This window comes from Coregonus clupeaformis, unplaced genomic scaffold, assembly GCF_020615455.1.
Source record: "Coregonus clupeaformis isolate EN_2021a unplaced genomic scaffold, ASM2061545v1 scaf0027, whole genome shotgun sequence".
Taxonomy (NCBI): domain Eukaryota; kingdom Metazoa; phylum Chordata; class Actinopteri; order Salmoniformes; family Salmonidae; genus Coregonus; species Coregonus clupeaformis.
This window is the reverse complement of record NW_025533482.1, coordinates 651,997-664,561: the sequence shown is the minus strand read 5'-3', so window position 1 is coordinate 664,561 and position 12,565 is coordinate 651,997. Positions and strand designations below refer to the sequence as shown.

Genomic DNA, 12,565 nt, shown 5'->3' with positions numbered 1-12,565 from the left:
GAGGGAAACAGCGGCCTCTATCCTATCCAGGCTATTCTCTGGTGAGAGGGTAAATGGTGGGTGTGTAGCACTGGGAGACGTGTGTTTACTAATTCATAGCTCCCTCTTCCAAAGCCTTCTCAGGAGGAGCTGCTAGGCCTATAGTCGCCCTCCCCCTCTAATGCCCCAGATGTGTGTGTGGATAATGTCTGTAGTATATGGGACTTTAGGTTAACTCCACGATGTATTAGTGTGTTTGTGCATTCTTCAACTGTATTTCTGCGACGGCCATTGTGTGTGTTTATTATGCGTTTGTAGTTGTTTAGTCTGTGTGTACGTGGTTAAATGTATACATGATTGTTTTTGTCTGTGCCTCTGTCTGTGACGTGACCCTCAGATCTGACACTAACACTAATGGCCCTCTCAGCCAGCCAAACAGGCCCATCTGTCAGCTAGGGGTCAAATGGTGCAAGCACAAGGTCACGCCAGGCAGACAGACAGGTCAACAGGGCCCAGGGGGGTTATGGGAAATATGAGAGCCCTCTGCCACTCGCCGTCCCTCCCCCCTCTGACCCCTCCCCCTCTCCCCCTCTCCACCATACAACCCCCACCCCTGTTACAGTCTGGTCAGGTGATCAGCACTCCATGTGATCAGCTCTTAAAATGAGTAGCTACTGAAGCTCTTAAATGCGCAATATGTAGAACTCGCTCCGCCATCACATGGTTGATAAAATTCTATCATGTTCACCTAATTTCGGTTTATGTGGCAAAACAAGCAATGTATAGTGTAGAAAGTAATTGTACAATCTAAACTGCTGTGAAATATATTTTCAATAACCAAAGATATTGTATTTTCAGCTGTTTGAAGCCGGTGTACAAAACCGAAACAAAAAATATGCAAAAAACAAAACTTAGGAACGGGAAGCATAGAAATGGAGCACAAAGAATGGATCTACTGCTTATCAGACTTGCTTTCAAAGAGAATGAAAGATCTATAACTAATATTTCTATGTGAATTTGGTGCGGTCACCCTGATGGCTACATACTGGATCTTTAACAATAGCGCTTTTAGTCAGTGTTGTGCTGATATCACCAGGGTTGTGGGTGATGTGCTGCATGTAACTGAAATTGAATGCTCGATGACCCAATAATTATTAATAACAAGAACAGAAAACGTGAAGAGTAAGCCAGATTCAGAGAGAAAACACTTTTCTTTATTCAACAACAACAACAAAAACTCTTGTTCATGCTTTGACAATGGCTCGCCCTCAGTTAGCATGCCTCCATGAAAACACTTGTGTTTGGAATCGAGACTGAGCTAAAAGCAAAAAGCGAGGGATGGAGGGGTGGAAAGAAAGAGGGAAGGAAAAAGTCCTCAGATCCTCAAAAAGTTCTACAGCTGCACCCTCGAGAGCATCCTGACTGGTTGCATCATCGCTTGGTATGGCAACTGCTCGGCATCCGTCCGCAAGGTGCTACGGAGGGTAGTGCGTACGGCCCAGTACATCACTGGGGCAGAGCTTCCTGCCATCCAAGAGCTCTAAACCAGGCAGTGTCAGAGGAAGGCCCTAAAAATTGTCAAAGACTCCAGCCACCCAGTCATAGACTGTTCTCTCTGCTACTGCACGGCAAGCGGTACCAGAGCGCCAAGTCTAGGTCCAACTGGCTCCTTAACAGCTTCTACCCCCAAGCGATACGACTGCTAAACAGTTAATCAAATGGCTAACCGGACTATTTGCATTGACCCCCTTTTTTTACGCTGCTGCTACTCGCTGTTTATTGTCTATGCATAGTCACTTTACCCCTACCAATATGTACATATTACCTCAAATACCTCGACTGGGTAACGGTACCCCCTGTATACTAAAGTAGATGTCAGTTTGGCTGTGTGGGAACTCCCTTTTTGGTTCTAGGTCAAGATGCACTTTGGAGCCCTTCATAATAGTCCAGTCATGTCCTTGATCAGGGTGAACTCCCTTTGGCATCTTGTTGGCTTCTTCTCAAATGTCCCTATTTAGCTGAGATGACAAGAAAGCTAGCGGAGGCTAGTCGTTAGAGAAGCTAGCTCACTATAGCTCGTATATATTGCCTACCTGGAAGGATTGATTAGTGATAATCTGATCAATGTGTCTTTTCATCTAATAAAGTCCAGTATTATTATTACACGTGGTTTATTTAACACATGGTATCTGAGACCAGTTTGGGTGGCATAGCCCCAGGTGTGCAGGTAGAGTTCCATGTGAGGGCGAGGACGTCCCTCTTTCACCCTGAAATGTGCCACTCATACAAGAGTCAGGACTCATACAAGGACAGAGTTCCTTCTACACCTGCATTACTAGCTGTTTGGGGTTTTAGGCTGGGTTTCTGTACAGCACTTCGAGATATTAGCTGATGTACGAAGGGCTATATAAAATAAAATTGATTGAAAATTGATTGACAGCCTAGCAGAAAAGAGGTCAGACAGGGCTCCAGGGAACAGGAGGCTGGCGCGCCACAAAAATACTGAGTGCGAAGGCGGGAGAGGGAAGGAGAGAAAGAGAAGAAGTGTGAGAGAAACAGAGATGGTGAGAGAAGAGAGGGGAGTGAAAAAATAGAGTGTATTGTGAAATAAGCTAGGGGAAAGAGAAGGATAGAAGTGTTTGAAATGTCTTACTTCCTGTGTTTTTTTGTAGTAAAAAAAAAAAAACTTGAAACGTGTTGGTTTGATTCCATATAGCAGCACAAGATCAGTGTGTCCCTCTCTCACTCCCCCTTTTCTTTTCACCCGTCTCTCAACATAGCTGTCTTTCAGCTGGTTTCTGAGCCTGGTTTCTGAGCCTGCTTTCTGTCGCCCTTTTTTGTCTGTGTGCCTACCTGCCCAAAATACCTCCCTTAGCTGGCACAAAGACACACACGTAAGCCTCAACCGCCACTCACTTCCTGTGTGTCTGTGTGTGTGTGCCTGGAGAGGAGATAAAGACTTCACCTCCTTCTCTCTCTAGTCTTCTTTCTGTCTCGGTTAAGGGTGGTGTATTTTTAGTGACACCGTGGCTTTATTTTGAACACAGGAAACACCGGCTGGTTTAGGTAGTGGATATACTTGGAAAGATGCAGCTAAGCATAGACTAAAAAAAGTAGATGTGGCTCAGGCTCAAATGGGATATATAGAACTGGTACCGTTCATCATAGTGATCGTCTAGTATCTATGTATCTAGACATCTATAAAAAGTCTAGTAGATCCGAGATAGTAATCCTCAAAGTTGTTCCTGGAAAATCCATTGGTAATTGACCTGCAAGGAAAACGGATTCACTTCCCCCTCCACACACCTGAACCACAGTGCTCGGGTCAAAAACGGAATGTATCCTACAGTTAGTATCGTAGAGATTTTCCCATTACCTCTGATTCAGGATCTGTGCTGAATGACAGAGAGTGATGGGGTGATCTGGTAGCATTTAGGCTAGTCTGAATTCCAGCATCCCAAGGCCAAGTGAGCCAGACCTTTTCATTGTGTATTTGTCAAGTTTTATTCCTTTTATTTTTTTATGTGTGTTGTATTTGAGCTATTCAGAGCGACCGAGGACACTAGGGGAAGGGTCTTGGCAGGACAACAACAGGCAGAGAATGCATTGTTTTCTCATTTAGTTTTTTTGTCCCCTGTTTTTATGTTGAATAAATTGTCAGTAGGAAAAACAGCACATGGTCAAAGCTAATACAGTGGTGCTTTGGCGTGCCATGTTTTCTAAACTGCCGGCAAACAGTGGTCCTGTTCTTCATCTGTTCCAAACCCAGCGATCACTGGAGTGATCCTGGTAGTCTCTATCATTTTTCATCATCCTCTGTTTCGCTCTCTCTCTCTCTCTTTGTATCTCTCTCATGTTCCTCCAGACTATCCGTGTCTCTCTCCCCCTAAATGTCTTCCTTTCTGAACTTTTCCCTCTCGTTTCATTCTCACACACAGCATAAATGTTGTCTGTTTTGAAAATAATACTTTGTAGACCTAGGATGATGTACCATAAGTATGCACGCACGCACGCACACACACACACACACACACACACACACACACACACACACACATACACACACACCCACACACACACACACACACACACACACACACACACACACACACACACACACACACACACACACACACACACACACACACACACACACACACACTAAAATGATAAGAGGTGTTTTGGAATTCCCCCCCAGCCCCTATACCAGTGTTATTGTTGGCACCTATCCGGCACTGCGGGGAAGGTGGACTGGGCTTGCAGAAATAAGAGGGGGGGGTGGGCAGACACTGGAATGTGTGGTATGTCAGGAGATATAGGGGGGAAGCCGGTAAGGGAGGGGACCGGAGATGGCTAGGGGTCAAAGGGGAAAGGGCAGAGGGGAACATGGCTGGGGATTGGAGGACAGAAGTACAGGGGGAATAGCAAATGCGGGGGTAGGGTGTTTGGCATGTAGAGAGAGAATGGAAAGAATCTGGAGAGGGAGAGAGAAAGGAGAGATACAGGGGGAGGTAAATGTAGAGGGAGTGAAAGAGATAAGGGTGGAAGGTAGAAGAATGTGTGGGGGTTTAGGGTGGTAATGATGGACAGAAGTAAGATTGTACACTGAGAAGTCACACACACACACACACAAACACACACACACACACACTAGAACATGTAGGACAGATTCATGCATCAACTTTCACATGGTGGGTTAGGGCCAGAAATATGTGTGTTATTGGGTCAGGTCAAGGTGCGTGTGTGTTCCTTTCCCCCTTTCTTTCTCTCATGCTGCCTTGCAGATTCTATGAGTCCTGGGGTAAAAATAGAGCACTTACTAACACTCCAGTGTTCAGTCGGACCCCTAGGCATAACACACACACACACACAATTTGGCAGTACGTCCAACCGGCCTCACAACCGCAGACCTCGTGTAACCACGCCAGCCCAGGACCTCCACATCCGGCTTTTTCACCTGCGGGATTGTCTGAGACCAGCCACCCGGACTGAGTATTTCTGTCTGTAATAAAGCCCTTTTGTGGGGAAAACTAATTCTGATTGACTGGGCCTGGCTCCCCAGTGGGTGGGCCTGGCTTCCAAGTGGGTGGGCCTATGCCCTCCCAGGCCCACCCATGGCTGCGCCCCTGCCCGGTCATGTGAAATCCATAGATTAAATTGACTGATTTCCTTATATGAACTGTAACTCAGTAAAATTGTTGCATGTTGCATTTATATTTTTGTTCAGTATAGATTACATTTAAGGGGTGATTAGACTTTCACTAGGCACTGTATATACCGTAATTTTCGGACTATAAGCCGCGCCTTTTTTCCAATTTTTCGACCCTGCGGCTTATATAACGGTGCGGCTAATCTATGGATTTTTACAGCTAACGGCCACTAGAAGACCTCCTAAATCTATGGATTTTACAGGTTACAGTCCACCAACTTTAACTCTATGGGCTCTATGACCGGTCCGCGCCCCCCACCTTTAAGCGGCGGGCTCCAGCAAGAAAAGCTGGAGGCCGGAAAAGAGTGAGACAGGTTGCGCGCAAAAGTAAAAGTGGAACCGAGAGTGGTACGAGAGACAGAACGAGAGCAAGACAGACAGACATTACGAGAGCGAGACAGTTTGTGCAAAGGAAGTTTTCATACACAAACCCTCATTATGGAAAACAAACGTAGAAATGCATATGATGCAGCTTTTAAGTTAAAGGCAGTCAATCTGGCTGTCAAAACATCCACGATCATTAACGGGTTCCGAAAGGCTGGACTGCTACGTGATGAAGAGGAGGACGCCGCCACAGATGAGGCCCTTCAGAGGCTGTTCGATTCCGACAGTGACGAAGAGGAGTTCGTTGGTTTTGAGAGCGACAACGAAGGAGAGAGGAGAGTGGCTGACGAAGCCACCCTGAGCCTGTTCGTTTCCGACACTGAAGATGAGGACTTTGGTGGTTTTAGTACGCAGGAAGAAGACGGAGATGAGGATTAATGACTTGACTTTTCTGGTTACAGCCGTGTACTGCACCTTAGCCTAAAAGATGAAGACGAGGATTAATGACTTTTCTGGTAGGCTGATTACCGTATATTTTAAGCAGCCGTGTTGCTGCAATTTTAGGCTTACGCGCTTACTGTCGTGTTACAGGCACTTTATTTTGCACTTTAAAAAAAACACATTTAATTTAGCCATTGATATTGCCTCGTCAAGCGCTGTAAGCTTTGTTTTTTGTTATGGTACTACTGTAGGCTATAATGTAGATAAATATTCAAAGATGTGCACACTTTTTCAAGGTTTTTCAAAAATAATCAAAGTTAAGTGGTTAAATGATTGTGACGCTATTAACTAATTTTGCTGGGGAACCCCTAGCACTCCCTCAAGGACCACAGGTTGAAAACCACTGCTGTAGATCACTGCCGGTATGTGCGCTGGGAGCGCACCGTTTAAGTTTGAAAGTTGAAAAGTTTGTGTCTGAAACTCTATGTGATACAGTACAGTTTACACAGCACAGTATATGTTCTGTAGCTACTATTGCACTAAATGGTAACACTTGAATACGTTATGCAAATATGCAACTTGTTTGTTGAAATGTTAATAAATGGGAGCTTCCTCAAGCAGCCATCTCTTTCCCAACAATCCCCTCTGTGCACGAACCCTTACATATGGTAATTAAACATTAAAACACCTGCGGCTTATAGTCCAGTGCGGCTTATATATGTACACATCATTCAATATCATTCAATTTAGCTGCTGCGGCTTATACTCCGGTGCGCCTTATAGTGCGGAAAATACGGTAGTCTACTTTCTGCTGTTAAAAACTAGCAGTGAATAAACTACTCATTTGAATGTGGTTTGAATGCACTCATGTGACTGAGATATTATTCATTGCTATGATAATTCATCATTAGCAAAAGCGTCTAATAAGACACTAATGTTGGAGCTCATTTGCTCATTGTCACCATGGAAATTGTACCGTTGTGGATAATGATTGGTCGCTATGGCTCCCTAGTAGACTGTGATGAGCTGCAATAATGCCTGAGTGAGCCCTGATTGGTCGCTAAGGCTCCAGGGGGGACTCTTGATTGGCTGGTAAGCCATGGTTGTTAACACGGCTGTGTTTTCTCTAGAACTCTTTAATGGAGCGGTTTTGTGTAGTTCTGCCTCGTTCTCTCTCCTCCTCGGTGACGAACACAACTCCATTCATTATTGCTGGCACTACTCCCAGTGTGTGCGTGTGTGCATGCCTTCTATGAAGCAGAAAGCAGGTCGTTGGTCAACTCAACCTATTCTACACAGCAGGTTGCCTCTCACACGTGGTGATGGTATTATAGAGGCTTTCTAGGGAGAGGCCCACCACAGGGGGTAACATCAAATCTGCTTCTCTCTCTCTCTCATATTCCCATTATCTTAATGTCATTCACTCTCTTTCATCCTCTCTCTCTCTCTCTCTCTCTCTCTCTCTCTCTCTCTCTCTCTCTCTCTCTCTCTCTCTCTCTCTCTCTCTCTCTCTCTCCTCTCCGGTGCAACATGCAGTTACATCAGAAAGTGTGGTAATTATTTAATTGAACTCTGTTACAAGTTACCTACCCAATTACCAACTGTGGTTCCACTGAATCTTTCATACGGTCAACTTGTTGCAATGTCTTAATCACTGATTAGGCTAAATAATAGCATAGTTGTATGTCTTTAAGATCATCCAGCTAACCTCATCTCCCACTCCCCTTTCTCTGCAGCCATAGAGACCCAGAGCACCAGCTCGGAGGAGATAGTCCCCAGCCCCCCCTCGCCGCCCCCTCCTCCACGAATCTACAAACCCTGCTTCGTTTGTGCGGACAAGTCCTCGGGATACCACTATGGAGTCAGCGCCTGCGAGGGCTGCAAGGTGAGACACTTGACACACATTTCTCTCTCTTCACCTCCCTTGCTTTTGCTCGCTCGCTCGTTCCTACTCTTCCCTCGCCTCTACCTCGAGCTCCCTCTCTCTCGCTTTGTACCCCAGGACTTGGGAAAGCTGATCTCTCTGGCCAGTGAATTACTTTAAATATCAGTCAAGTGCTGAGGAGAGATTTAATCAAGTACCAGTTATACACCATTACCATAACTGTGTAGACTGCCTACTCTGGCCACACAACATATTGCCTGGAAAAGCCTCCCGCTACTAGATTGAGCTCCAGCATGCTATATAAACTATCCTCAGTAATTGAAGGCTGCCAGCATGTAAATGTATATTGGCCCTCCACTGGGACTGAGGTAAAGCACAGGTTAGTGCTCACCTAACTAGCATGACTACACAGTCCCCCTCCCATAGGGACCCTGTGTGTTTGATGGTTATAACGGTAGGCTCACTCTCATGAAACACACACACAGTCCTCTCCTGCAAACCCTTCTTCTATCTTCTGGAAGAAAACACACGTCTTCATTAAATTTCTTTTTTTTCTCCCTCTTTTTCTTCTTTGTTGTTTCTCTCTTTTTGGGTCCCGGAAAGACGTGTATCTGTGGTCTACTTTTCATTTGTATTTTATTTTAACTGGTTGGAACGCTCATTCTCGGCGCACGCACATGCACGTTCACCCAAACACACATACACACTCATCCCCCATCCCCAGATTGAGGGAAATGGCTGTCTGCAAATGTGCAGTTGTTTGGGCTTTAGCCTAGTTGTCATCCGTAATAACAGAGCTGTCAAAATAGCAGAGGAACTTAAACACACACACTCATGCACTGCGTAAGCACCATACACATACAGTATAATCTATTGATGTACACAGGCATTCAGACCTGATGAGTATGTGCACAGCCGCTCACACACACACACATACGTACACACACATACGTACACACACACATGTGTACACACACACACATTCATACACACACACATACGTACACACACACATACGTACACACACACATACGTACACACACACATACGTACACACACACATACGTACACACACACATACGTACACACACACATACGTACACACACACATACGTACACACACACATACGTACACACAGACGTAGTGTGGTAATATTGATCATATTTGTGTATATATACAGTGGGGTCTGAAATTATTGACACATTTTGATAAAGATGAGCAATAATGACTGTATAAAATAAATGATTAAAATACTGAGCTATATTGTATGCTACGTTTTGTTTTAACAAGTAATAATTTTTCTTCTCAAAAAGGTAGGGGTCAAAATTACTTATAAATAAAGTAGTCAAAAGTTTAGTATTTGGTCCCATATTCCTAACATACAATGACTACATCAACGTTATGACTCTACAAAGTTGTTGGATGCATTTGCAGTTCATTTTGGTTGTGTTTCAGATTATTTTTTGCCCAATAGAAATGAATGGTAAATAATGCTTTGTGTCAGTTTGGAGTCACTTCTATTGTAAATAATAACAGAATGTTTCTAAACACTTTTACGTGAATGTGGATGCTACCATGGTTACGGATACTATATTGTGAATAATGATGAGTGAGAAAGTTACAGAGGGTCAAAGATCATACCCCCAGGACATGCCAATAACAGGGGAGGTTAGCATGTATTAAAGCCACTCCAAAACGACATTATTTACCATTCATTTATTTTGGGCACAAAATAATCTGAAACGAAACCAAAACCAACTGCAAATGCATCCAACAAGCATGAACAAAACAGACCCACTGGCCATAGGCCTATGGGCTAACCTAAAAGAGAGAAGCACTTTCATAAAACCTTTTTCCATGGGCAGGATACAGGAAAAGAGCGAACAACAGACCTTCATTCCATTTATACCAGATCTGACTCAATGTTTGACTAATCCACAGACCAAAGTAATAAAACTAAGATATCCAATCAGATGGAACCAGCCGACATCCTCAAGGAAGGGGGTCACATCTATGTGTGATGACCTGCTGAAACTAGTGTAGCTGCAACTGAATGGCTACTTGCTATTAGTCACCGTTAGCGTCTTCACCATTGTCCGTGGCCTACACTATCCACCAGCCAGCTCTAGCTCTAGCCTGGACAATTCGTCGGCCAGTCTGCACAGCGTGCTACATTTTACATTTTACATTTTAGTCATTTAGCAGACGCTCTTATCCAGAGCGACTTACAGGAGCAATTAGGGTTAAGTGCCTTGCTCAAGGGCACATCGACAGATTTTTTCACCTAGTCGGCTCGGGGATTAGAACCAGCGACCTTTCGGTTACTGGCACAACGCTCTTAACCACTAAGCTACCTGCCGCCAGAGCCAGAGCTAGAGCTTATTGGACTTTCTGCCGGAATCACTGGACCCTAGCGCCGGATCATCGCAACCAGCTAGCTAGCTGCAACCTGTTGTTGGCTAATTATTATATTATTATTATTATTATTATTATAATTACCATTGCCCTATAGCAAGCACCAATTAGCCTTGAGCTAGCCTCAGGCCCATCTCCCGGCTATCTACCTCTCTGTCAACCGGACGGGACCTCCTAGTGTTGACACTGAGCCCCGCCGATCCAACACGACTGGTTTGCCGACGAAATCGTCTGATGTGGTTTCAACAGGCTTCCCGTTGCAACGACCACGAAGATCCATCTGCCAGCCCCGGCCCGCTAGCACACGCAAACTACAATTGTGCTCCCTGCTAGCTGTGCTGAAGCACCAATTTGAACTGCTCTCGGACTCACATATTGCTGTTCACTGGACCTTATGATCACTCAGCTGCACAGCTGATGCCTGCTGGACTGTTCCTTTACACGGTACCCTGTCCTGTTTATTCTGTTTAGCCTCAGCCCAAACTTTATTGCTATTACCAGTTGTTGTCTTAGCTCTCTCTAATAACACCTGTGATTGCTTTATGCCTCTCTCCCATGTCAATTATGCCTTGCCTATTGCTGTTTGGGTTAGTTCTTATTATACAATTTCACTGTAGAACCCCTAGTCCCTCTCAAACTGCCTCAAATAGTTCCTTTGTTCCACCCCCCATACACGCAGAGACCGGCTCAATCGGTGCCTCCAGTGATGCTATCTCTTTCATTGTTACCCAACGCTTAGGGTTACCTCAACTGTACTCATATCCTTCCATATCCTTTTCTGTACATAATGCCCTGAATCTTTTCTACAACGCCCGGAGAACTGCCCCCTTTATTCTATGTACCCAACGCACTAGAAGACCAGTTCTTAAAGCCTTTAGTCGTATCCTTATTCTAGTCCTCCTCTGTTCCTCTGGTGATGTAGAGGCTAACCCAGGCCCTGCAGCCCCAAGTATCACTCATACTCCCCAGGAGCTATCATTTGTTGACTTCTGTAACCGTAAAAGCCTTGGTTTTCTGCACGTAAATATCAGAAGCCCCCTTCCTAAGTTTGAGTTATTCACTGTGTTAGCACACTCCGCCAACCCTGATGTTCTAGCAGTGTCTGAATCCTGGCTTAGGAAGGCCACCAAAAATTCTGAAATGTCCATCCCCAACTATAACATTTTCCGTCTAGATAGAGCTGCCAAAGGGGGTGGAGTTGCAATCTACTGTAGAGATAGCCTGCAGAGCTCTATCATACTATCCAGGTCTGTGCCCAAACAGTTTGAGCTTCTACTTCTAAAAATCCACCTTTCCAGAAATAAATCTCTCACTGTTGCCGCTTGCTACAGACCCCCCTCAGCCCCCAGCTGTGCCCTGGACACCATATGTGAATTGATTGCCCCCCATCTATCCTCAGAGTTCGTACTGCTTGGTGACCTAAATTGGGATATGCTTAACACCCCGGCCATCCTACAATCTAAACTAGATGCCCTCAATCTCACACAAATTATCAACGAACCTACCAGGTACAACCCTAAATCCGTAAACATGGGTACCCTCATAGATATCATCCTGACTAACTTACCCTCTAAATACACCTCCGCTGTCTTCAACCAGGATCTCAGCGATCACTGCCTTATTGCCTGCGTCCGTAACGGGTCCGCGGTCAAACGACCACCCCTCATCACTGTCAAACGCTCCCAAAAACACTTCAGCGAGCAGGCCTTCCTAATTGACCTGGCCCAGGTATCCTGGATGGATATAGATCTCATTCCGTCAGTAGAGGATGCCTGGTTGTTCTTTAAAAGTAATTTCCTCTCAATCTTAAATAAACATGCCCCATTCAAAAAATACAGAACTAAGAACAGATATAGCCCCTGGTTCTCCTCAGACTTGACTGCCCTTGACCAGCACAAAAACATTCTGTGGCGTACTGCATTAGCATCAAATAGCCCCCGCGATATGCAACTTTTCAGGGAAGTTAGGAACCAATATACACAAGCAGTTAGGAAAGCAAAGGCTAACTTTTTCAAACAGAAATTTGCATCCTGTAGCACTAACTCCAAAAAGTTTTGGGACACTGTAAAGTCCATGGAAAATAAGAGCACTTCCTCCCAGCTGCCCACTGCACTGAGGCTAGGAAACACTATCACCACCGATAAATCTACAATAATCGAGAATTTCAACAAGCATTTTGCTACGGCTGGCCATGCTTTCCACCTGGCTACCACTACCCCGGCCACCAGCTCTGCACCCTCCGCTGCAACTTGCCCATGCCCCCCCCGCTTCTCCTTCACACAAATCCAGACAGCTGGTGTTCTGAAAGAGC

The 12,565-nt window shown here is 45.1% G+C and overlaps 1 protein-coding gene across 2 annotated transcripts in view; it reads left to right on the top strand.

The window, feature by feature from the left end:
• The window catches only part of LOC121569690 (retinoic acid receptor alpha), a 217,917-nt gene that overhangs the window by 186,417 nt on the left and 18,935 nt on the right, over positions 1–12,565 (top strand). For both annotated transcript variants that reach the window (XM_041880837.2, XM_041880838.2), the window contains one exon: positions 7,690–7,838. In XM_041880837.2, coding sequence (XP_041736771.1) covers positions 7,690–7,838 — 149 coding nt within the window. The remainder of the gene's footprint in view (positions 1–7,689; positions 7,839–12,565) is intronic.